Source organism: Nilaparvata lugens, chromosome 3, assembly GCF_014356525.2.
Source record: "Nilaparvata lugens isolate BPH chromosome 3, ASM1435652v1, whole genome shotgun sequence".
Lineage (NCBI taxonomy): Eukaryota > Metazoa > Arthropoda > Insecta > Hemiptera > Delphacidae > Nilaparvata > Nilaparvata lugens.
Genome location: NC_052506.1, coordinates 54,959,106 through 54,987,058, shown reverse-complemented (window position 1 = coordinate 54,987,058; position 27,953 = coordinate 54,959,106). Strand labels below are relative to the sequence as shown.

Sequence of the window (27,953 nt, the reverse complement as noted above, 5' to 3'; positions counted from 1 at the left end):
TTTTCAAGTGTCCCCTAAGATAAAAATCTGGTGTGGCGCACTCACACAACTTTCCTTGCCGTTATGAAAATTGATCAACTGACGCTAGCGTTCCCGCGCATATCAAATCTATAGGTGCGTACAGACTTTCGCTCTGCTCCGCAACCGAACGTCACTCCAGCAGAGCGATTGATGATCGACCGGGGAGCAACAGTGGTTCGACCGGGGAACGCGAGAAGATCTAACATCTTCCATAACGTTCGTGATGGGTGCGTGGGCGGTACGACTGTGGTTCGATGGTGGTACGAGGGCGGTACGAGGGAGGAGCGTGCTCGGTGCTGGCTGGAAGCGCGAATATGTGTACGCAGCTTAAGATCCGAGACAGCTGGTGTCAGGACAATAGCGCTGCAGACACACGAAGTCTGCTATCTCTTCATAGTGAATGATTTAATAGAATCAACAGTTGCCAACAGTTTGCAATTGAATAATCTTATTTTCTCGCATTTCGAGCTTATTTTCAATTTTAGGTGGAAATGTTACTGAACATAAATTGTAGAGATTTTCATGCTGAATCTTTTCCACTTAGAGTTTATGGGACTTGTGGCAGTCGATAGAGCTTATCAATGTGTGTGTGTGTGTGTGTGTGTGTGTGTGTGTGTGTGTGTGTGTGTGTGTGAGTGTGAGTGTGAGTGTGTGTGTGTGTATGAGTGTATGAGTGTATGTGCGTCTGTGTACACGATATCTCATCTCCCAATCAACGGAATGATTTGAAATTTGGAACTTAAGGTTCTTTTACTATAAGGATCCGACACGAACAATTTCGATCAAATGCAATTCAAGATGGCGGCTAAAATGGCGAAAATGTTGTCAAAAACAGGGTTTTTCGCGATTGTCTCGAAAACGGCTCCAACGATTTTGATCAAATTCATACCTAAAAAATCCATTAATAAGCTCTATCGACTGCCACAAGTCCCATAAACTCTAATTGGAAAAGATTCAGCATGAAAATCTCTACAATTTATGTTCAGTAACATTTCCACCTAAAATTGAAAATAAGCTCGAAATGCGAGAAAATAAGATTATTCAATTGCAAACTGTTGGCAACTGTTGATTCTATTAAATCATTCACTATGAAGAGATAGCAGACTTCGTGTGTCTGCAGCGCTATTGTCCTGTCACCAGCTGTCTCGGATCTTAAGCTGCGTACACGTATTCGCGCTTCCAATCAGCACCGAGCACGCTCCTCCCTCGTACCGCCCTCGTACCACCATCGAACCACAGTCGTACCGCCCACGCACCCATCACGAACTTTATGGAAGATGTTAGATCTTCTCGCGTTCCCCGGTCGAACCACTGTTGCTCCCCGGTCGATCATCAATCGCTCTGCTGGATTGACGTTCGGTTGCGGAGCAGAGCGAAAGTCTGTACGCACCTATAGATTTGATATGCGCGGGAACGCTAGCGTCAGTTGATCAATTTTCATAACGGCAAGGAAAGTTGTGTGAGTGCGCCACACCAGATTCTTATCTTAGGGGACACTTGAAAACCTTAGTATACAATACTCCGATTGATACCATTAATGAACTCCGATTAAGGATTTTGAACGGAATAGAAATGATAAAGCAGACTCATGAAATATTTTAAGCGGTCCGACAATCGATGAGAAGACGTCTAAACATATGCATTAAGAACAACGGAGGTCACTTTGGACACCGTCTTTAGTCTTTTGGTATAAGTTTAATGACATTTAGATATGTCACTTTCATATAAAAATAAACCTTTTCATTAAGAACCTAATATTTTATTTGCAATCAGCTACAACCTATGAGTTATTAGTTTTCTCCTCATAAAACAGCAAATTTTTGTGGTGTAATGTACTACATAAGAATACATTTTATTCAAATTTTATTTAAATTTAGTCTACACAGCTTACATGATTCTTTTCAGAATTAAATTTTCTACAATTTTTATTGCGAAAAATTATTTGTTTATTGGTAATTAAAGAAAGTTATTGGGCATCAAACGTAGAAGTCTGTGTTTTTCTACTTGGATTTTTTGCATATTTCAACTTTTTTCTCGAAAACTACTCACACTACAGCTTCCAGACTAGTTTTATTCAATTTTTCAGATATTTTTCCATATGAATCCACCATAAGTTTTTCAAAAACTAGTCCCCAAACAATTCAGCATCGGGGTATTTCTCCAGAGGAACTGAATTCCGGGCGAAATCTTCCACTCTGTATAGCTCGCTAATGAAGCGTTTATGGATATATGTTTATGAGAACTTTTTTTCTTATTTTCACCTCTACTATCGCTTATTAAATTATTTTATCATAATTAAGAATCACCCTGAATAATAAATATTGTGCAGCTTGTCGTTTTTTGTAAATTCTCGGCTCAACATTTTCTTTTTAATCCAATATTATTGATACTATTAAGCTCTCAAGTAATTTTTGGCTACTAAAATATTGTTATGGCAATAGCATGTATCATACTAACAGCATTACTAAATTCAAAATTGTTATCATTTGTTAATAAATTATTCTCAAGTTGTATTCTCAGACCAGAAATGTGAAGTGCGTGACATACACATAACCTTTTGGACTTCATTACCATAAACATTTGAAAGTGGAACAGTACAAGCTCAGTTTTCCTCTTTCAGATTATGATTTCTATTATTGTAGATCATTGTAATTGTATTGATTGATTACTTTGAATCGAATTATACTTACCTGTAAAATGTTTAATTTAATACTTTTTAAAATAGAAAACTGTTACTGATACTAATAGTAACTTAAAGTATCTATGATTTTATTTTACGATAATATTGACTGGATTCCCTATTGCTATTCCCTCATTTTGTTAATTCCTTTTTAAATAAAATTAGAAAGGCTCCTATTGAAAGAATAACCATAAGAAATTCAAGCTTTTTATTTTTAATAGCAGTTATCACGACAATATTACAGCAATATTTGTGTTATTAGATCAAAGATGCATGGGGCTAATCGAAGAAATTGTATTTATTGAATGATGGATTTTTAAGCCTCAATTCAATTTCGAATCAAATCATCCCATTAGTTCACTATCTGCTTCCTTCTGTATAGCACATTCCCAAATGAAAAAGCAGCCTTCATCAACTGTAAACAAATAATTACATTATTCTAATTTTAAATAAAATAGCTTATTTATAAGTATTTTTCAAACATTATTATAAATAGCTGCAAGAAATACAATTTGCTCCTACAATTGATTCGATTTATTTATTGGAATGTTCAAAACAATATTACATATACTGGCTGATATAGTGTGATTGCGAGTTGTCATGATCTCTCTTCACTCAAAACTAACCCCTCATCCCAAAAAACAACTAATAATTTAAAAATGAATGACTTCTAATAATATAACAACTCAAATGAACTAACATCTCATTTTCTTCATAAGACCTGTTTTCATAACAATATTATTTTTATCACAACATGAACCCCTTTATGAAATTGAAAAAAAACTACATGCAAATATTTAACATTTTGTGAGAAATGAGGAGAAATCTTCATTTCGATATTTGAGAGTAATATTACAAATCAACAAAGAATATAATTATTTTTAATGGTAATTACTAGTATTCAATTAATAAACAGCGTAATTTTTCAGTCTTTCAGTAAATAATCAATGCTATTTTTGACATGATGTATATTAATATAACAACTCAAATCCACTAATGATAATTTATTATATTCAATTTGTTATATTATAATAAAACATCAAGCTTTAAGTTACATCCAGTCAAAAGAGTAGGAAACACACAATAAGAAATATCTGGAATCCCTCAACAAGACTATGAGATAGGGATAGTAATTTGTAGGATATTTGGTTGAGAGAAGAAACTCCATATATTTTATATAATCCTTTCCTTTTGTAATTTCTCACTGTATTTAGGAGTTCTTTCTTATTGTCACACCAAATTAACGTAAAGTTGAGTAAGCTAATGGTACCTATATATGAGCAAAAAACTCTGACTTACATCTTTGTAGGATGTGAGATTGAGAACAAAAACGCCGTATGGTTTAAACTGAGTGTCAACATTTGCCCGAGTCATCATGATGAGCAAACTTTGCTTGAACCATTGAGGTTTGTCTATCCAAGGTACCTCAGTCAGGCATTGGCGGAATATTTCATTCTGTAAACAAATCAAATCCATACCGTATCTGTTTCATTAAATAGGCCCTATTTAAAAATAGAATTGAATTTGGTACGATTCTCACTATCAAATTATAAAAATATTTTTATGCTGAAATTTGTAAAGTAATGAAAATAGCAAACAATAAATTGCAAAAATTGGAAGGCATGAATGACAAGAATTGAAAACTGTTTAACAATAGTTCAACCGTTTTGGCCTTTTACTCGCCCTTAATCACAATCTCAATTCAACTTTCAAAGTTCTATACAGTATAAATGAATAAATCTTCTGAAAAGTGATGATTAACTCTAAACATCATTATACATTGTTATGAAAGTAAATTTGAAGTCAACAAAACTAACGCATGGATGAAAACAAGAAAAAATGGATTACTCACAAAACAACTATTTTTAATTTTCCACAACACTCTTTAAGGAGAATATGATTTCATTTGAATTTGACCATCAATTAAGTAATTTCAAAGTGCAATATTGAAATGAACTGAATTTAGTGGTATTTGGAGTGAGATGGAACATGAGTGAATGCACCTGATTTGAAATTTGTTGACCAATATAATAGTTGAGTAGCAGAGGAATATTGGTACAAATGCAGACGGCAGCATAGTTCATAAACATCTTAGGGTTATTCGCCTGTACAAATAAAAAGATACGGTATTTTATAATTCATATAAAATATCATAATTTCATTGCACTAGATGTTAATAGAAACTTTTTTCATTATTTCTATGAGTAAAACTACACCTACATCTACCAAATTCATACTTCAGTACATTCTTAGAGAATATGCTGATGAAAAAATTTATTTGTTGACTGTACCTTCTATTCTATCCACCGTACTGTAGGGTACTGTAATTCAAGCTTTAAAAAAATTACAATTTCATAGCCGTTCAAATCATCATAAGCATCAAATCATCAAAATCATATATATTTGAAGAAGCTCCGAATATAGTTTTAAAATCTATATTATACGTATTTCTGTTACTTTATATTATATTCATTCATATTTCTGAATGTTCTGCTAGATAATTGATGAAAATTAAAAAATTGAAGTCCTCTAGGGTAATGGAAAAATCAGAAATTATATTCATCTTATATCATGAATTCAAACTTACGGTACTCATTGTACCGTAATTCATTCAACCATATTGCCTTCCAATATGGGTATAAATATTGTAATTACCTCTAACATCAAGAATATATTGAAGCAAGTATCTAGAGCAACAAGGAAACTGATCACCAATATGCTGTATCCTGAAACCCTTGCACATTCATCCTGATTCCTGGAAATGGAAAATAATTATAAACAAGTTTTCTAGATAGAAATCTGTTTATTTATCAAAAGTGTAAAATACTAATTTTTCAATTCCCATTTTTCTTATCTCATTAATAATTATATTACTAATAGCTGACAGATTTCAGCTTCAAAACAATATTATTATGGGTTATTATTTGAGTAAATATTATTGGAAGTAGTATATGACAATTCCTGAGTTTCTTCTCTGTTTTAGAATAGGAATTATAAGAGTTTTATTTTTCAATTGCTAGCAAAATATCTTACAATATATTCAACAGTGTATAGTGTGATATTTTGTAAAAAATACATAAATATAACAATAAAAGACCAATTTTACAATACAAGAGTATATGCTATTGCATGTTTCTATATTATCAGGTTTCATCTCATAAACTTAAATAAAACTTCCTATTTTTTTTTCAGTTTCTTTATTTAATGCAAATATGTCTATTCTCAGTTCATAAGGTTTTGAACTTTTTCAGCTTCTTGTAGCTTAAAACTAAATTCTACTCTCCATTACTAAGTTTTCTAGGAATTTGTATTCAGGATTAAGCATTAATAAATTTCAACACTGAAAAATATCCAACAACTTATTAATCATTCCGCCCAATATGAGACCTATCTCAGTAGAGGATGTAGTTTATAAATATTGTATAACACAACTTGGTGATACAAGAAGAGTGATTTCTTTTGATAGTCTTTTTCTGTAGACTATTCTAAAATTTTCTTTGCTTTGAAATATTATCATAATATTATGATTATCATTATCATATATATAATGTACATGGTCATAATGTGTAATTAGTAGTATGAAGGGTATGGTGTAGGTCTCAAGTAGGTAGTACCATAGAGAAAATAGCGTAAGTAGATATCCCATGGTATAGAGCGTTTATGTCGCAACTTTTACTGTTATCTCAAGCCGATTACTGTTGATTATTGTCGAATTTTACTGTTTTGTTGGGGTGAGAGTGTATGAACGGCACAGTATGAGAAACTACCAGCATCACATATCTTCACGGGAAAGAATTACATGAACTATCGGCTTGAGATAACAATAAAAGTTGCAACATAAACGCCCTATACCATGGGATATCTACTTACGCTATTGTTTCTCTATGGTAGTACACTATAGATAAGTCTTACCTATTGAGATTCTGATGAAATTTTACAATGAGTTTCACATCGTCTCGAAGTTTCTTTTCTCCATCAACATCATGATCATCATTACCACCCCTGCAAATATTCATCTACTTTAAATACAATGAATGCGCAAATATACTGTAAGCTTTTATAATCTTTGAATTGTTCGAGTTGAACTTGGGCTCTTATTTGTGTTATAAAATATAGAACAACGATACTAAAAGAAAAGTATTACATGAAAGTAAAAAGATTCACATAAAAGTTACAAAATAATGTAGGATATATAGATGCTAGATGAGATGTACTTCCTATATCGAAGGTTTGAAAATTGTGTTAGGCTGTATGTGTACAATGCTATATTGTGTTAGGCTGTATGTGTACAATGCTATATTGTGTTAGGCTGTATTGTGTACAATGCTATATTGTATGTATACAATATTGAAAAGGTAGGCTACTGAATAAAATTAAAACACTGTACAAGGTCACAGTACAATCACTTAATAATCGAATTCTGAACTTATTATGTCATATTATTGGAATAATATTCATATTAACATCATTCATCACATAAAATTGGCATTTGATAAAACTCACCAATAGAGTTTCTTAGTATTCTGCGTGTTGATCCTCTGGTCTTTCACAATCTTATCTCCATATCCATTCAAAAAGTCATGCTGACTTATCCCAATTTCCTCAAAATAATCTTCAATAGCAAAACCTGGATAATCGTTTTCAATTTCGTTCAGAAGTATGTAGATAGTCTCAAAGTCGGTCATAATTTTTTTCACGCACAGCCAGAGTGAAGCATAACAACTGGATGCTTCCAGGGCAAAGAATAGCATGAGGAAACTATGCAGTGCAAATATGTAAATAAAGAATGAGACTTGGTCGAAATCAGAGGGGCTGTAGGTGGCTAGGGGTGTTGGAAACCCTCTAGATTTATCCTCCAAGGTTGTGCCTAGTATTTCTGAAAATACATACCTCACAACAAACCCCAGGTATGCAAAATGTAGGAATACAGTTATGGTCTCACTTGCCGACTCCAGATCCTTCCTTTTTTCCTCGTACAACATGTTTATTGTCTTCCATTTAGCTCCCCAAATCGTGTAGCGGTCTAGGAAAAACTCCTCCTCAATTATTTTGGTCAATCGAATGCTCTCTTCTGGATTTGCGAATCGTTTTAAGGCGCTGGAATACAAGGCTAGAACGGTGAGGATGTCCTTCATGGCCAGGAAACATTTTTCCAAGTTGTCGGTTTCGTTGAGGAAAATTGTGAATAGATTGGTTAGCACCAGGCAAACAGTGATTAGGACCAAAATGAAGGGAAGCGGACTGCCTCTGTCGTAACGTAGCAACTCTATGTACTTGCGCATCAGTTCTGTTATCTTCAGCCATATCTATAACAATGGCACCAGGTAGTGTAAAAAAATAATATCACAAAAACGGTTCAGGATAGAGTATGTTTATTGGGCATCAAAAAGATGGTTCATAATTGGCTTTGTCATGTGAGTCAAAATTGTTGTCAAAAACTAAACTCATTGAATTTAATCACATTCTCTACAATATTTTACGACCATAATTGTGTTACATAGACAAACAAAATTCTCTTCTAGAGGTGAAGTCTTGTGAGGATAAAATAAACGATTTGAAAAATCGTTTCCATATTAAGATACACAAACACAAAATAATTTCACATATTTATACCATATATTATATATATATATATATATATATATATATATATATATATAATATATATATATATATATGAGCAACTCCATTTTACTTATTATTACTACTACAGTATACAACCGTCAAATTAAAAAGTGAATCACTTGTTCTTTTGCTGTGAGCATAGTTACGATTGATACTCTTCAATTGAGAGAAAAGCTCTTCTCCAACAACAAATTGAAGTGGGAAAAAAGATTTTAATGAGAAATGAAGGAGATATTGTCAGTTCCACATAACTCCCAATCATAGCAATTAATTATGTGGAACTGACAACATCTCTTACATTCCACCTTAATATATGAGGAAATTCCACATCATCTCTGTTTCTAGTGTAAACTTCAATAGACATTATTGATAAAAGCTATAATATTAATAAAGAATAGATAATATTGGCATTTGACTAATAATCTTGAATTTTCCAGTTTTTGGAAGGAGTCCGACTAGAAAACATGCTGAAATGAATAAACAAATGAAATAAAACAATATTATGAAAGAGAGTAGAATCTATGGTTAACTGATTATGGTTCTCTGGTAATTTTTTTATCCACGATTTAAAACGATTCACGAATTTATAAATAAAAATAAAGCATAAAAACAGTAATTTTTAAAATGTCAGTACCAATTATGTTTTTTAATATTGGACTATTTTACCACTCTACAGCACAACCTGAATTTCAAATATTTTATAACTCATGACTTGTATTTCTTGGGAAATAATACAATTTCCTTTATTTTATGGCGTTTCAAGTGAGATGTATTTTCCCCCTGATACGCTGATAGGCTGACACGAAGCACATTCTCTTTTCATTTTATTTTTCTTGTATTTAAGCTCCTTCTCAGAAACTAACTGCATCCTTCTTTGAAATGACTAGTAGACTATATTATAAGTAGAGTTATTAAATGCTTCGCCATTAAAAACAACATCGATGTGAAATTTATTTATGAAGGTCTAATGAACTCACCATCGTTTTTAGATTCCAACAAAAGTTCTGATGACAATGAATGGTTTAATGCTTCTATTATTGTCTATTCGGATTGTCTTGGATTGAAAAGCTGATTTGAAAAAACAAAACAAAAAACACGAAAATTAAATGAATATTGTATTTAATTGAAGGCTTATAAAATATATACATAGAATTACAACGGAATAGGATATGAGATTACATAGCTTCCATTATGCATCTTGAATTTAAAGACTATTTTTACTAATATCTACTATAGTTGATCATAATTTCTAAAGGGTTTGAATGTGATACTCAGATAATGAACCTTCTCCTATTTGAAAATCCTAATGAAGTTTGATAAAATAATATTTAACTCACTTTGCAATTTTATGGGAAAAAATTAATTCTCATTCATCTTTATCTTACTAGGCACCTAACAATGCATTGCCAGACCTGGTCTACATTAATTTTTGTTAAAATTATTTTTATTTTTATGCTTGAACTAATAATTTTAATAAGCCCTAGAAGTAATATCTTATTTTACATTATGATCGAGTTACCTAGAGGCTTTACTTTGGTAACAGATGAATGAGTTTTTACACCATTTTTCTGTAAGTCATGTGCATTATACTAACCAAAAGAAACTTTCCCCTTTTAAAATGCGATAACTTTCTTTAATAAAGCTTGTTATGAGTTATGTCTGCCCAGCTTGAACTTCAAGCCTGGAGTGGCTGATGTCAACTAGAAGTCCCATTTTCACAGTCTGCAAATAAAAATCTCTTTCTTCTTCAGTTTATTTCTATACTTTGGGAAAATGGAGCAACCTCTCGTAATAAGCCATCAAGGAATAATAACCTGGTACTATCTGGTGATTGTAGTCTCATCATTGCAAATTATTATCACCAAAACAGTCACAGTAAAAAATCTTATGATGATATTAGCTATAATTACAGAAAAATGATTACACCTTTCAGATGGAAATAGTAGTTGTAGAGGATTATCTTGGAATTGGCGTGGTCAGCTATTATAGAGATAATTATTAAGGGAAACTACCCTTTTTCCAGCAATAATTGGGGAGGTTTAGTAAAAGAGTTCTCTTCTAGTTGCATGTTCTGTACATTTTGAACGTGACTGAACTGAATGAGAACCGAATAAAACCTCTTGTAGATTATCCATACAATAGCTATACTAAAAGTTGCTAAGTGAGAACATAGCAAGCTTCTTATTTCTTTATTATATGCACTGGAAACAAGAGACTTGCTAAAACGTACATTCAGTTTTCCCTCAATCAACCACTATCTTCAACTATGAACAATTGGTTCATTATTATATTGAACTTGAATATGAAAGTTTAAAGAAAGGGGAAATTTATCAGGTAATAATAACGAGTTCCTGAACAAGATTGTATACGCTAAGAATAGTAGGCTACCTACTAGTTCACGATGTAGTTTGTCATTACTTGTCCTATTTTAAATTTTAATCATTTTTGTAAATGTAGACTGCTACTGCCTACTGATTCTCAACATTTTTAAGGTTGTTATTTTTTGAAATGCTACTGCCATACCGGTACGATTCTCAGCATTCCTAAGGTTGTTTGTTATTTTCTGAAAATATAGCAAACATAATGTTTTACAAATAAATAGGTCACAGTGGTGTGTGTACTTTTTTAATGATATCTCAGTATCCATGTAATTGTAAATGAAAATTTTTCTTTTTTCAGAGATCTGTACTCTTCCGGGCAGAGAGTGTCTCGACTAGACTTGGAGGATCTGATCTCCACACTGATTATTCATCACCCGAGTCATTTGTTTCCGCTCAGGATGAGGTAAGTGCCATATTTCATTATAATTATATTTCAATTATTCATAACATGTATGATTGCAGGGCTACTTTTTTTATTTATGAAATAGAAGCATAGTACCCTTTCAAAATAAATTAATAGAATAAGAATACAAATTATAACTACAGTTTCGGTTCAGGTTTGGTCTGAACACCGAAACTAGTAGTTATAATTTTTATTCTTATTCTATTATTTTATTAATTTCAAAGGGTACTATAATTCTATTTTATAAATAAAATTATTCAATTAAAAATAATCTATCACCTTTTCAATAAGTTAATAATATCTCTAAATTATGCAGGGTTAGGCATGTATAGATATTTCAAACAGTATCTCATGCTCATATTTTTCAACCAGTCTGAAATGTTATCCTCTTGAGATTAACTCAGCTTATATTTTGCTATCACACATAATAAAAACCACAGAAAAATTAAACTCTTGACTATGATCAAGAAAATAAAATCTGATAAGTGATGGCTATTTTCATCTACATACACTCCTGTATGTAAAAATTTTGAGAGATTGTCCTATACTTCATACACCTCTGAAGCATTCTAACTAGAACTACTCGAAATGACTAGTTACTTAGGCTATGCCATTGTTTTACTCGGGGCTCGGGTGATTGCTTCTGATGCCTAATGCTTTATGTGTCCCTGCATAAAAACAGTTTCTCTCATAAAACTCATATCATGCATTATCAGTTAAATAGTCTGCAAAAATCCTTTTTGATCATTGACGTCTATTTAAAGGGACACATATAAAAATAGAATACTATAGACCAGAATATACAGTATATAATAATGGAATGCCATTAACTATAAATCATGAATTACGCATTGATTCAAAAGTAAATTCTATAGATAACAATAACTAAAACTATGTTGAGATAATAATGCAGTCTTCTAGTGTCTTTGTTTGTCTATCTAGTTCAAAGGACAGCATTGGCTCACTATTATCATTGTCTGAAACGTGTTCGTTTCAATCTAGTAGCCTACTGTTTAAAGTTGTAATTCGTGGATTAGGGTTGTAATTCTGTGGTGATGGATTTTTTCTATTATTGTAATCAATCATGGCTTGATTTTTATCGGGGATATGTGTCCTGAAGAAAAGGAGGATAATGTCGGATCATCTTGTCCAAGTGGCTGGAAGGGTTGTGGCGATGAATTTCGATGTAAACATGTATTTATGTTCTTTCTTATGTAAATTGATAATTGTATTTCTACTATTGATTCAGTGAACCTAATATTAATCCAGTATCATTGAAATTGAAAGCTTTCTAATATAAGTATATCATCGAATTGTTTAATAATGGAGATGTTTTAAAACTATTTACCAGGTTTGAGAGTGTGAAAACTGAAAGAGGCCTAAAACATTTAATTTATATGAAATACACCCAAATACTGATTGAGATTATAGTTGTGACATGTAACACATCACTAGGTATAATAGAACTATTACCTTACACTGTGCAGAATTTACTGTTTTTTGTAATTTTTACACTGACGTTTCTGTATTGCTTATTTTTTTATCTCTGAAAGTAAATAAGCTTGAAAGTGAGCAGTACGTTATAAATTAAATAACAGGTCAAATTTTCCTAAAGTGAAATCTTTCTGAATAAAGATAAAATACAAAACGATTCGATCATACCGTCTATTCACATATTTTATAGATACAATATTTGTATTTTTCACATATTTCCATAAAGAATAGTATTGAAGTTGCCTAATACTCTGAAAATAATATCATTCTATGGTTCCCTTGTGCAATGTTATTTAATTGTTTTATAATGAGAGACTTGTTGGATGTGGTTAGATGAATTTATTCCATCACTTTAAAATGCATTACTGTACTACATAACATACGATATTATCCTACCATACAATGCAATTAGTAAATGTGTATTTGCAGTAATGCTAATAATTCTGTACTTAGGTTGCCGATCTTAGAGAATTTGAAGAATTCACTGACCTTCTGACTGACGTGGAGAAGTTACCATTGTACCAGTCAGCATTAAAACAATTTGATGAAAATGGAATACCCTACAGGTTCGTATAATTATGAAGATAGCTTATATTGGATTTTTTATTAAATATGCCTGCTAATAATCATTTTTGACAAGTGTTCGACTCCCGGTTGATGGGGGGGGGGAGACCACTAGAAGAACCAAAGGCCCATCTTGACTAAGCGATTGCTAATCACGTGGCCACGAAGCCAACCGAATTCCAGATACTATAGTCATTTAGAGAATATTATAATCATCAAATAATTCCATAGATTATCATTTACTCTAGTTTAAGAAATCAGTGAATTTAAACAGACTTGATTCTGAGGTTTTGGACTCGCAATTCATATTCATTTTCTTACCATTATATTATCACATACAGGTTACATGTATCTTATTAGGTTCTCACCAGAGGCGTATCCAGAAAAAAATTCGGGGGGGGGGAGGGAATCATAACATTGGAATAGAAAGCACCTAAACTTTGAGGGTGACACCGAGGGGTGTGCCGTGTGGGGGTATGGAATACCCCCCACCAAAGGGGGGTCCAGGGACAAAATTTCAAAAATTTTGAAAATATACCTTCAATTTGGTGTGAGTTTACGCAATTTACACTTGAAAACAAACATTCCATTCAAGTTTTTTTATGATCAGTAGACCACTTATTATTTCGATTTTCCCTTGAAAATGTCATAGACCTATGGGTTTTTGATTAAATAACAAATAGAATGGAATGGAGTAGAATTTTATTAGTCATTTAATTGTTAACAAAAAGTGATTTTGTAGAAGGCCTACTCATTATTAGATAACAAGCTAGAATGCTTAAAGTTTGGCTTTTTCAACCAACTTTATAAGGTTTTGTTTCAACTTGGTTAACCATTTTTCAAATTCACATGATTTTTACTTGAGTGTTCAAACTTACATTGTTTTGGGGGGGGATAAAACATTTATTTCCAACTATTAGGGGGATGTGTTCCTCCTGTCCACGGTAGAAATTGCCCGTTCATCATAACTGTGAAATTTTCGGGGGTACTCTCTAAAAGAAGCTGCTGGAGCTTTGTTCAAGTATATGCATGGAACTGAATAAACTATAACCAACTAGAGCTATATAAGCTATATTGAATTTCTTCATAATAATAGATGGTAAATAGTGAACTAACTTTGAATTGCTATTTGTAGTTTCTCTATCCCCTGCTATCTAGTCCCTACGCACTAGACCACTCGTTACTGTCTATAAGAAAATAGCTCATTATTATTATCATCATTGCTATTGCAGTGCTATTCTCTGATCCCTTATATTATATTTCTCGACTTACATAGTCCAATATAACGAAAATATGGCATTAGATGCTAATTTTTATGGCTTATCCAGCCACATAAAAATCCAGGTTCCATTTCGGAGGGAATACATCCCCATATCCCCCCTGGATACGCCACTGGTTCTCACATGTTGTATTTCGCAGTCCAAGAAATCAGGGAACTATTATTGAATTACATAGGTTTTTGGATCCTTAATTCATCATCATTATTACTGATCTATAACACAGATTGAATGATTTATCATCCCCACAAATTTCAGTGACATTTAACTTTTTTTGTTTGATTCTGCAGCTCACTGCCAGCACACAAAATCCTCTACGTGGAAAGGATAAGGGTGACTTTCAATTAGTCCTGTTTTTTGAAATTTTCGTTATCTGTGTAATTATCTAAAATTATCGAAACATTTCGAATAATATCAACATATTACCATTTAAAAGAGAAAACCTAACCTCCCTAACCTTTCCTTTTACCCTTAAAACAGAACCTTAACCTCTCAGGTTATGTTCATCTAATTTTATAGAAAAGATTAATATTATTAAAATCCAGCCGATCTGAGGAACTCCCAAGGATAAGAAGTTTGCAGATTTATTTATTTTTTCATACAGGAAATTCAATTATTGTTGAATATTAATCTTTATTCATTTATGCTATTCATTGGGTCGATTGAATAAAAACTAGAATCTAGTGACTAGCAACTATAGTAAACGCAAATTGGAGAGGCGGGTGATGATAGCACCATCTCTGAGTAAAATTGGTAAATTTCAAGCAGTAAAAAAGTTCGTCTTCTTTGTGTTTCTTCAAATTTGAAATATCATCATAACCTGACTTCTCATTAAAAATAGGCCCATTATGTTTATTCAAGGTTTTTTTTTTCAAATTCAGTCATACATTATTTTATGTAAATTTTACATTTGAGAAAAATATACCTAAAATAAGAAACGATTGGCATAAATTCAAGCCTTCACTGAACCGTTGTAATTGGACAAGTGACGAGCATTTGTTTGTTTTTCTCCAAATAAACAAATAGCCCCGCCGCAAAGTAGACCCACAAAAATCTGGTGTGGTGCACTCACACAACTTTCCTTGCCGTTATGAAAATTGTTCAACTGACGCTAGTGTTACCGCGCATCTCAAGTCTACTTTTCTAAGATCTGAGCCAGCTGGTGACATTACAATAGCGCTGCAGACACACGAAGTCTGCTATCTCTTCATAGTGAATGATTTAATAGAATCTTTGACTATAGAAAGAATTCTTTCTATAGTCAAAGATAGAATCAACAGTTGCCAAACAGTTTGCAATTGAATAATCTTATTTTCTCGAATTTCGAGCTTATTTTCAATTCTAGGTGAAAATGTTACTGAACATTAATTGTAGAGATTTTTACGCTCAATTTTCTCCACTTGAAAAGTTTTGTTTAAATTGTATCCGAAGCCTGATAATTGGGAATCTAAAATCAAACTTTGCATAGATGGTGCAGTGCCCCTGAAATTTTTACATATATGAGGCTTGTGGCAGTTGATAGAGCTTAACAATGACTTTTCTAGGTATGAATTTGATCAAAATCGTTGGAGCCGTTTTCGATAAAATCGCGAAAAACCCTGTTTTTGACAATATTTTTGCCATTTTAGCCGCCATCTTGAATTGCATTTCATCGAAATTGTTCGTGTCGGATCCTTATAGTGTAAGGACCTTAAGTTCCAAATTTCAAGTCATTCCGTTAATTGGGAGATGAGATATCGTGTACACAGACGCACTTACACTCATACACACACACACACACACATACATACATACAGACCAATACCCAAAAAAAACACTTTTTTGGACTCAGGGGACCTTGAAACGTATAGAAATTTAGAAATTTGGGTACATTAATTTTTTCGGAAAGCAATACTTTCCTTACCTATGGTAATAGGGCAAGGAAAGTAAAAAAGCAACCTACACCGTGGGATGTTTAGTAAACCATTGCTATAGAATTATTCATAATCAATCAGCTGACAAGTGGATTATTCTTTACATGCTTTATTATCATTACACAGATGTCTGGAAAAGCATAGTAATGATTTACAAAACATCACACAGCGTGGTTTGCTTTTTGTGGATTAGCGTGTGGGTCTACTTTGTGGCGGGCCTAAAACCTGATTTTATAAAATTATTGTCATATGATTGAAACATCTCCAATATTTAGAATAACACATGTAATTTAAATCTTGAAATTTACCAATTTCTCTCAGAGATGGTGCCACCATCACCCACCTCTCCAATTTGCGTTTACCAAAGACCTTAAAGAGATAATCTGAGATGCATCTTTAAGGTCTTTGGCGTTTACTATTAATAGCATAGCCACCTCTAATACAAGGCCGCGGCCTACGATATTGCAACGTCGCAGTGTAGGCCTAGAATCTAATACATGATTGATGAAAAAGATCAGCTGGTATTTTTTAAAATCTTTTTCACCAATCATGTATTAGATTCTAGGCCTACACTGCGACGTTGCAATATCGTAGGCCGCGGCCTTGTATTAGAGGTTGCTATGTTAATAGTCATGGTTCTAGCTATATACATATAAGATTACACAGCTGACTCGAATCCTAGTATTTGCTTGAAAATTACAAAGAACTAGCAATTGCTAGCTTTTATTCAATTCACCAATATTATTGAATGTTTTAGTTTTATTGTTTGCAAGATTGATTTTTCACTGATTATTAATTATTTATTTTTGCAATAAATTGGTTTCAAAGTTTTTTAATGTTTATACAGATAGCCTATTGTGAATGATTTCCATTGCAATGTGTAATTTGTTGTAGAGTGCTTCGCACGGAAATGGTGCACTGCAGTTCAGACGTGGAGTACCTGGGCAAGCTGCACTGCATCCGACTGGCGTTCCAATGGCTCTTCAGGGACCAAGCATCCTGGAACTGGTTTGCTGACAGCGGCCGTCAAGTTCTCACCGATCTCATGATATTTGCTGACAAGGTCTTTTCTCCTTCAAAATCTATATTTTTAAATAAAATTAAGTTCATCTCTGCCTCTTTCATTGATGCTCGATTTCACCAAGCTCGGCCAGACATTTGAACATGGACAAATCGCCTACACTTTAAAACGAATTTACTTTAATTCGTACGAATGTTCTATGTTTATAGATCATACAAATTATGGTAACAGCTTCTATCAATAATTCCAGTACATTCTTATAAAACGTGCCCGGTTTGATCTGTCAAATGTCTTGACCGAGCTTGGTAAAACCGAGCATTAGTGTTGATAAAACGAAACAGCTAAAATTATACTTTCTTGCTACCTACATGGAGGTAGATAGTCTCACCCTAGACTATACGTGTAATAGTAATATGAGACGATTAAATGGTGTGAAATGACAAAGGACTTGTCAGTTAGAAATAAATTTCTAAGCTATACGACTAATACCGGTTTCACCAAGATCTGTCAAGACATTTGAACATGGTCAAATTGGGTACTGTTTACAACGAGTTCACTGTACATATTATTTCTAGTATCGGGGAACCGAGCTTTGCTCTGAAGAGTAAAAGCATAGAAAATTTGTAACGAAAGATTGAATTTATAGTTCATACTTATCTATTAATTTTCTCAGTCGTACAATTATTTTTACAGTTATATGAGGAGGCACAACAGGCTTATGCCCAAAACTGTCCCTTTTCAAATTTATACTATCCAAATTTATACAGTCCAAATCAAAATCTAGACCACCTGTAAATCACCTGTAAAGCGAACTCGGCTTCAACATGTTCACATGTATTGACCGAGCTTGGTAAAACCGGGCATACGCATGTAAGTCATACGTGTAGTACCTGGGCAAGCTGCACTGCATCCGACTGGCGTTCCAATGGCTCTTCAGGGACCAAGCATCCTGGAACTGGTTTGCTGACAGCGGCCGTCAAGTTCTCACCGATCTCATGATATTTGCTGACAAGGTCTTTTCTCCTTCAAAATCTATATTTTTATATAAAATTAAGTTCATCTCTGCCTCTTTCATTGATGCTCGATTTCACCAAGCTCGGCCAGACATTTGAACATGGACAAATCGCCTACACTTTAAAACGAATTTACTTTAATTCGTACGAATGTTCTATGTTTATAGATCATACAAATTATGGCAACAGCTTCTATCAATAATTCCAGTACATTCTTATAAAACGTGCCCGGTTTGATCTGTCAAATGTCTTGACCGAGCTTGGTGAAACCGAGCATTAGTGTTGATAAAACGAAACAGCTAAAATTATACTTTCTTGCTACCTACATGGAGGTAGATAGTCTCACCCTAGACTATACGTGTAATAGTAATATGAGACGATTAAATGGTGTAAAATGACAAAGGACTTGTCAGTTAGAAATAAATTTCTAAGCTATACGACTAATACCGGTTTCACCAAGATCTGTCAAGACATTTGAACATGGTCAAATTGGGTACTGTTTACAACGAGTTCACTGTACATATTATTTCTAGTATCGGGGAACCGAGCTTTGCTCTGAAGAGTAAAAGCATAGAAAATTTGTAACGAAAGATTGAATTTATAGTTCATACTTATCTATTAATTTTCTCAGTCGTACAATTATTTTTACAGTTATATGAGGAGGCACAACAGGCTTATGCCCAAAACTGTCCCTTTTCAAATTTATACTACAGTCCAAATCAAAATCTAGGCCACCTGTAAATCACCTGTAAAGCGAACTCGGCTTCAACATGTTCACATGTATTGACCGAGCTTGGTAAAACCGGGCATACGCATGTAAGTCATACGTGTAGTAAATATTACCTATATAGTGATCCTTCTGTATTAAATTATGATACTTGAAAATTTCATGACACTGTTCACTGTTTTCAGTGAACAAAGGAATCAATGATATTATAATGTTAACGTTTTTAAATTTTATAGGTATTTTTTTTATTCTAGACTACCGGTATTGGTTCGTTGAACTGAATCTAAATAAATAAGTACCATTTGAAATAGATAAAACTTTGAATTATTCTGTCTTCTGCAATATAAAAATATTTATTTTTTCAATTATTTGATGATTCCATTCCATTTGACTCTTCAATTGATAGAAATAAGTATTATTTTGAATAGGGAAAATAAATTCACTTACTTCAATAGGATATTTGTTTTGCAAAAGCATATAATCAGGGCAGCCCTTGGAAGACCTAGATTGTATCCTAGCAGGAATTTGTTTATTGAGTTTGGAGTACCAACAATACGGCAAGTGTTTGTCAAGAGCATAATTTTCTATATCAATAAAATTAGAGAAAGCCTTACGTTTAATGCGAACCCACACAATTTACGCCCAACAGTGAACAACTTATATAATAGATCATTTTTTAGATTGACAGTCAATAAACATCAGCTTCAGTATTTCATGGAATTCTTTGCAAATAAAATTCCAATTCATTTTATTACCAGTCCTTTCTCAAAAAAACTGAAAAATGAAATTGATAAATGGGTGAGAGCAAACATCTATTTCAATATTACTAGATTGCTTTTTTTGTTGTCAATGTTCTTTCTATTCTTTATATTATCTAATTCTCTATTATATTGTCTTCATTCTATTTCTGTTAATTTTGTTTTTGCAACTTAACTTTTTCAACTTGTACTCTTTTGTTCTTGTACATGTACATTATATTATATAATTACTTTAATTGAACTCACTACTGGCGCTCAAGTGTTACTTTTGCCAGTAGAGCCAAAATTTTATTATTATTATTATTATTAATAGTTCCCTAATTTTTATGTATGTATTATAGTTAAGTGCAGTAGCATATATTTATTTTTTGTAAAGCTTTTTTGTATTTTGTTTTTGGCAAATAAATTCATTCATTTATTCAAAAAATTGATCCTTTTAGGCAAAGATAAAAATAAGTTGATTTTAAGTGAGGAAGATACATCTTCTGATGACCTCAGAAGTGGCTACAATAAAATTATCCTATTCTATTATTTCTTGATAAAATATCAAGCTCTGATCCTTTGATTATCCTACAGAAGAAGCATAATTATTCAGGCATTGTTGAAATCAGTTTGTAAGGTTCTGAAACGTTACAAAAATTATTATTTTTGATTATGAAACATTCTTCTATAAATCGTGTCATTTTCTCGAAAAATTAATGGTTCATTCATTTGTTGTGTGCAGGATCCAAAGGACTTTCTAATAGCCTCTGAAACGTTACAAAAAATTTTATTTTTGATTATGAAACATTCTTCTGTAAATCGTGTCATTTTCTCAAAAAATTAATGGTTCATTCATTTGTTGTGTGCAGGATCCAAAGGACTTTCTAATAGCCTACGAGGAAATGTTGAAATTTCTGAAAGACGAGGTGAGCTGGAGTGACATTGAGTTGGAGCTGAGTGCGAAGGGAGTGAAGGCGCTCACCTTCTTCGACATAGTCATGGACTACATCCTCATGGACGCTTTTGAGGACTTGGAGAGTCCTCCGCCGACGGTCACTGCTGTAGTACAGAATAGGTGGCTTTCCAATGGCTTCAAAGAGTCTGTAAGTACTTTCAAACTATAATCAAATAAAGTTATCTATAATATAATAAAGAAGACAATTTGTTTATACACCACGTACGGGATAGGAAATACATGAATGACGCATAATCACAACTGAACTACTAAATGAGCAACTTGAATTTGCTTATAGATTCTTAATTTACCGAGGTTGGTTATAAGCCTATTTTCAGTTTAAGATTTCAGTAGGCCTACGTCATGTTTTCAGTTTGTCTAAATCCAATCTATTTGTGCTTCAAACACAATTTTTTGTGGAGCACGTGTTACCTGCTAGTATTCAATGAAATAAGCACATTCACAATAGTATAAATGCATTGCTTTGATGCTGTACTCATTGCAATACTTGCCTTCAAGCATTACCTCAGAAGTTTGAGGAAAAACATTTTCTTGGAGCTTCTTGTCCATGGTTATAGTTTCCTGGAATGCTCAAGATGAATCCGACACATTCGTGTGAACAAGAAAACTGCAAGTTTGTCCCTCCAGTCATGGATTTGATTGTTCGATTCAAACTAGGCTCGACACGTAAGGCAGACCTTAACCCATAAATCGACAATTAACGTATTAAATCTTCATGAAATATCGAATCTAATCGGTCTGACAAATTCTTTTTCTACTTTTCCATTGATGTCATGTCAATTCCTTTAAGATCCAAATCACATTATTTATGATGCGAGGTAGTGAAGAAGCAAGAGTGGAAGTAAGCAAGCTGACCGACTAAATTTAACCACGAAATGACCATTATGCCTTGAAGGGTCGTACCATAGCCACCTCTCTATGGCAAGGCTGCGGCCTACGATATTGCAACGTCGCAGTGTAGGCCTAGAATCTAATACATGATTGGTGGAAAAGTTCAGCTGGTATTTTTTAAAATCTTTTTCACCAATCATGTATTAGATTCTTGGCCTACACTGCGACGTTGCAATATCGTAGGCCGCGGCCTTGTATTAGAGGAAGCTATGGTCGTACTTATAAACGATTTTATTAGTTTTAACAAATCGTTATTCCAGCATACAATAACAAGAACCAGGTTCGTTTATCTAGTTATTAGAATCGTTCTTATTGGTTTACCAAAGATTGTTTTGCTAAGAACGCTCTAGAATCGTTTATAAGCACATGCCTTCAACTGAAATAACTGAAAAAACCCCTCATTACTAGTATTATACTCTTCCTCTTGAAAAAACACTCCCACACACTGCAGGTCCTTGTATAGTAGTAGCTGACAAGAAAGGTATACTATCCAAGAATCCACTCTATTTGTATTGTTATCATCTCTAGATCTAGGTAATAACAATGCATTTTTAATTTATTTCTACAAGGCTTTAAAAAATGAATAACTAATAGGCTACTAGTGATTCTAAAAAATAAAAGATCAATGTAATTCTCATTGTTTATATATTTGTAGGCATTGACGACGGCTGTGTGGTCGGTGCTGAAAACGAAAAAGTCAATGCTGAAATACCCGAAGGGCTTCATGGCGCACTTCTATGCAATCAGCGCACAAATGTCGCCATTGATGGCTTGGGGCTTCCTAGGGCCTGACGAGAAACTCAAGGACATGTGCTTGTATTTCAAGGTAGCGTACAGCTTTTCAGTACTGTAGAAAATTTGAATGTTCAAAAAAACTTTTTTGTGGAGCACGTGTTACCTGCTAGTATTCAATGAAATAAGCACATTCACAATAGTATAAATGCATTGCTTTGATGCTGTACTCATTGCAATACTTGCCTTCAAGCATTACCTCAGAAGTTTGAGGAAAAACATTTTCTTGGAGCTTCTTGTCCATGGTTATAGTTTCCTGGGATGCTCAAGATAAATCCGACACATTCGTGTGAACAAGAAAACTGCAACTTTTGTCCCTCCAGTCATGGATTTGATTGTTCGATTCAAACTAGGCTCGACACGTAAGGCAGACCTTAACCCATAAATCGACAATTAACGTATTATATCTTCATGAAATATCGAATCTAATCGGTCTGACAAATTCTTTTTCTACTTTTCCATTGATGTCATGTCAATTCCTTCAAGATCCAAATCACATTATTTATGATGCGAGGTAGTGAAGAAGCAAGAGTGGAAGTAAGCAAGCTGACCGACTAAATTTAACCACGAAATGACCATTATGCCTTGAAGGGTCGTACCATAGCCACCTCTATGGCAAGGCTGCGGCCTACGATATTGCAACGTCGCAGTGTAGGCCTAGAATCTAATACATGATTGGTGGAAAAGTTCAGCTGGTATTTTTTAAAATCTTTTTCACCAATCATGTATTAGATTCTTGGCCTACACTGCGACGTTGCAATATCGTAGGCCGCGGCCTTGTATTAGAGGAAGCTATGGTCGTACTTATAAACGATTTTATTAGTTTTAACAAATCGTTATTCCAGCATACAATAACAAGAACCAGGTTCGTTTATCTAGTTATTAGAATCGTTCTTATTGGTTTACCAAAGATTGTTTTGCTAAGAACGCTCTAGAATCGTTTATAAGCACATGCCTTCAACTGAAATAACTGAAAAAACCCTCATTACTAGTATTATACTCTTCCTCTTGAAAAAACACTCCCACACACTGCAGGTCCTTGTATAGTAGTAGCTGACAAGAAAGGTATACTATCCAAGAATCCACTCTATGTGTATTGTTATCATCTCTAGATCTAGGTAATAACAATGCATTTTTAATTTATTTCTACAAGGCTTTAAAAAATGAATAACTAATAGGCTACTAGTGATTCTAAAAAATAAAAGATCAATGTAATTCTCATTGTTTATATATTTGTAGGCATTGACGACGGCTGTGTGGTCGGTGCTGAAAACGAAAAAGTCAATGCTGAAATACCCGAAGGGCTTCATGGCGCACTTCTATGCAATCAGCGCACAAATGTCGCCATTGATGGCTTGGGGCTTCCTAGGGCCTGACGAGAAACTCAAGGACATGTGCTTGTATTTCAAGGTAGCGTACAGCTTTTCAGTACTGTAGAAAATTTGAATGTTCAAAAAAATTTTCAAACATAATTAATAGCCTAGAGATCTATGACCAATGATTAGAAGTATGTTCAGTTTGAGAAAATATAACCTTCAGTCCAGTCAAGGAAAGGTTATAGAGGGAAAGGTTTGGAAGACAATTTTTGACCCCGCACTTAGGGTAGTAAGGAGGTAAACATCAAAAGTCCTCACCCCTGCCCGCTGTGCTAAGGGGGTAGTTCAAGGGGTGGGGGTGGTTCAAAGGTACAATTTTTTGGTTTCTCGCATATTACTCGAAAATTATATATATCTTACGGTCATAACAAAATTAAAGCTTTCATAATTTCCTACAATCTTCATCTCACAACTCTTTTAAATCTTCTCTAGTTTTTGAGATATCCGCTATTGAAGGTGTGACAAAAACGTTGCCAATTTTTTTCTATTTTTGTTCTTATAACTTTTTAAAAATCGATGGGGAAAATCTATGCTGATTATAAGCTTATAGAACATTGAATTCTCTTCAATTTGATATATAATTTCACACTTTTACGCATTTCCCTACAACTGTTGCAGCAGCTTTAGTGTTGAGTGTGAAATCTCCAGTTTTGCAACAATAGACCAATTGATAAAGGAATTTGGAGAAAATGTTTTGAACACAATTTTTGACTTTGCAAATGTCTCCATTCCTAACTCTTGTGCTAAGGGGATGAGGGTGGTTTACAAGTTGCATTTTCAGCTTATTGCTGAAAAATGCGTTCAACCGACATAACTAACTATTCAAAAATGTTTGTTAAATTCTCTAGACTTTTTGTTTAGTGGAGTTTTGTTATATCCCCAACAGTTCCCGATATATTCGCTCTTGTAGGTGTGTAATTGTTAAAATAACAGGTTTTTTAATATAATGATATTATATTGAATAAGTAACGTATACTAATTAATAGTACAATAAATGTAAAACTGAATATTTTACCTCTCAAAACTACTCTTTTTTACAATAATTGAACATAATCCTTATCATCGATCTTAGATGAACAATATAAATTGTGTTCATCGAATATTACTCCAGGATGGATGGATCTTTTAAATTTTATAAACCAAGTGTGAATTCAATCATTGTTCATTTTGTCTTTCCAGGATCAAGTACTGGGTTACCTGAAAGAAATTTTCAGTTTTCAGCAGACAAGGTATGCTTCCGTAGAAGAACTATCCACCGATATTCTCAGTCATGCGAAAACAAGATTCGCAAACATAACCTACAAACTATCATCTGAATCGCAACAAATGTATAAAGCCAACAAAGCGCAAGGAGCAACGAACAACTAATAAATTATAGGTACAAACGTCTTCAGAATATAGGTATTAAACGCTGATTCCAGTAATAATAGATCAATGTAGTGTTCAATGTATCATGTTCATGATCAATGTATTGTGGCAACCAACGACGATATTCTACGTTATTACGGCGTATTATACTGAAACCTCCTTTCACAAACTGCAACTTTACTGAAATTTTTGTCATAGAAGTTTTATAATAGTACGAATTTATATTGTTTTGTCACATGATTTAACATTAACAAAGCAATAATTGTAATCAATGTAAGACACACATTATTTAAGTTTAAAGGCATACTTTACCAAAGAAAGTAAAACTAAAGCTACGTTTACACGTTTACAAGTTGTCAGCAAAATGTTCTTCACAATTAATTTTTCTACAAAAAGTTATTTTTTGTAGAGTAAAAGTTACTGTTTACCAATTAAGAACAACGAAAGATGTGAATGTTTTGCCCAGAGAGCGTAGTCGGCGAAGATTTGCAGAGGGGTAATATTTGTTCGCAAATTTATCTGCGTTTTCCCACACTGAGTGGGGGACAAAAAAATGTTGAAAACAAGGTCGGATATCTACAAGTTTCAGACAAAATGTTTCTGTGATTATTAAGAAATTGGCAACAAATTGCTGTAATTGTTGAAAACTCAGTTAACAACTCTGCTGAAAACGCGGCTTTCTGATACATTTTAATCAGTTGAAGAGATAAGTTTATGATTGGAAACCAATAATCTTCTATTAGTACAGAAAAAACCTTTATATGTTTTGTGGAACAATTTTGTCGACAATTCATTTATTCAACTTATTTATGGATTCATAATCTCTGAGAAACGTATAAAAGTTGCAGTGCAGTTGAAAATTTAGAAATAAGACTATATGCACTTGATTTTTGATCGAAATTAGTTGACTTGATTTTATTGGCAAGTGGCAACTATGGAGATACTTCTTAGTTATACACTGTGATTTGCAGTGATAATACATGAATACTTGCAATAACTTATCAACATAGTGTAATAATGAACAACATTCCAATTTTTTTACTTGCACACCAATGAAAATGAGAAAAAAATGTGATTGAAATTTCCTGTGCATTGTCTTAGGAAGTATTGATTTATGTATATTTATGACAAAAGTGTAAATAATACAATATTTATTGTAAAAAGGTGACTTTGCCTCGATTAACATGGGTGGTTTCATCCATAAAATATATTAATAGATAGATGATGGGATTATCATTTCAATATAAAATTTCTGAAGATCCTTTCCAGTATCACTGATATTATATTTCTATACTTCTTAGATCTGAAACTTCACTTAAATAAGTTTGTAATTTTTGTTAGTAAGTTACATAGACAAGCTAGTATTTACTTCTACAAGTAAAAATTATCAGTCATGAAAAAAACATCCATAAACGATATAAAACGAGATAATCATGGATTTGAACATCATTATGCAGAGGAATATGTCTAGTTTACGTGTACAGAAAGATAATCGCAGTTTTCTTTGGTTCCATCTTATTCTATCCTTACGCTATTCGTTTTGAGGACTTGAAAAATTTGGAATCGTTACTTGAAATATACAATTATATATTTTTTATATTATAATAGATAAACATTGAACTCAAAATTAGAGATTCAGACGAAAAAGAAAATATCAATTATGATTTCCAATGCTGTATTCAAATAATAATTCCCAAAATCTCATCGAAATTAGATTCTTTATAACAATTCCTGATAAAAACATTCTCTAGAGATCCAAACTCTGAATTTAACCTCTTACATTACAACCAAACCGATACGATACTGGCCAAAGAACAGATTTTTAAGATTTGAGGGAAATGGCATTCACTTAAATCTGAGATAAAAGTTGAAGTTTTTATCGTGTATGGCAGAGAATTAAGAACGAAATCAGTTCTAGTCCTTTTGCAAGATCGCAGAAAAATGTAGTTCTTTCAATTTTTATTGAAAAATATTATAGCAAAATATTATAGTCTCAATAGGCCTTAGAAGGACTGCAGAATGAACGACAAAGAAATTCAGTTTTTCTGCGCTTCAGTGCTTTCCAAGCTAGTCAGCTGGGTGAGCTCTCCCATGAGAATTAATAAGTTTTTCAAGGTTTTTACTCTACCCAGCAGAACAAAAATACATTGAAAAAAGGGTTTTCTCTGCTTACCCGTATTTGAATGTAAAATATCATTGAGTATCAAAGTACACAACAAAGCAACCTTGTCCTACCCTTACCCTCGTTATCTAAAATAGCACTTATTGAACTTGCTAATCAAAATAAATTGTCTTAATTTAATTAATTAATAATTGAATAATTGTCCTAAATAATTAAATAAATTGTCATTGTAAAATGAAATAAAGAGTCATTGTCAAGACGGTACTCTCAAAATAATCCACGCATATTTTGCTAGTAGTATAATATCATGATCGTATTTCAATACATTATCTAGAAAATAATATGTACAAAATAGCTGTTCCCACATTAGATTTATGACAATGTATTATACAACTCTTTTCTCTAATAATAATAATATTGTGTCGTTTAAGTTATGTCAATTTATGATAATATTATGCTTTAAGCCTTTGTATATTAGTATCGTCTTAGACGTTTTAAGTAGTTTTTTTTCGAGGACTTCGTTACAATTTGTATTTTCTGTACATTCGTTGTGAACGTTTTGTTATTTT

General features: G+C 33.0%; 2 protein-coding genes across 2 annotated transcripts in view; one reads left to right on the top strand and one right to left on the bottom strand.

Moving 5' to 3' along the window:
• Window positions 1-27,405, top strand: part of LOC111049748 (mitoguardin) — a 244,274-nt gene extending 216,869 nt beyond the window's left edge. Inside the window, exons 5-10 of the mRNA XM_039424068.1 lie at window positions 11,006-11,110; window positions 13,058-13,170; window positions 17,253-17,421; window positions 20,729-20,962; window positions 22,382-22,552; window positions 25,074-27,405. Of these exons, the coding sequence (XP_039280002.1) occupies window positions 11,006-11,110; window positions 13,058-13,170; window positions 17,253-17,421; window positions 20,729-20,962; window positions 22,382-22,552; window positions 25,074-25,262 (981 nt within the window). The 3' untranslated portion in view covers window positions 25,263-27,405. The remainder of the gene's footprint in view (window positions 1-11,005; window positions 11,111-13,057; window positions 13,171-17,252; window positions 17,422-20,728; window positions 20,963-22,381; window positions 22,553-25,073) is intronic.
• LOC120350495 lies at window positions 2,932-7,403 on the bottom strand. Its single transcript, XM_039424071.1, has 6 exons — window positions 7,205-7,403; window positions 6,614-6,703; window positions 5,357-5,456; window positions 4,705-4,806; window positions 4,001-4,156; window positions 2,932-3,116 (listed from the first exon to the last, which is right to left on the bottom strand). The coding sequence occupies exons 1-6, from the start codon at window positions 7,384-7,386 to the stop codon at window positions 3,054-3,056; spliced, it is 693 nt and encodes a 230-aa protein (XP_039280005.1). The 5' UTR covers window positions 7,387-7,403; the 3' UTR covers window positions 2,932-3,053.
• Window positions 27,406-27,953: the final 548 nt, after the last annotated feature.

Excerpts from the sequence above, each read along its gene's own strand:
- LOC120350495 (XM_039424071.1), bottom strand. The coding sequence starts at position 7,386 with ATGACCGACTTTGAGACTATCTACATACTTCTGAACGAAATTGAAAAC. Across the intron at positions 4,807-5,356 it reads ATATATTCTTGATGTTAGAG|GCGAATAACCCTAAGATGTT; the intron begins GTAATTACAATA and ends TTATTTGTACAG. Across the intron at positions 3,117-4,000 it reads ATCTCACATCCTACAAAGAT|TTGATGAAGGCTGCTTTTTC; the intron begins GTAAGTCAGAGT and ends ATTTGTTTACAG.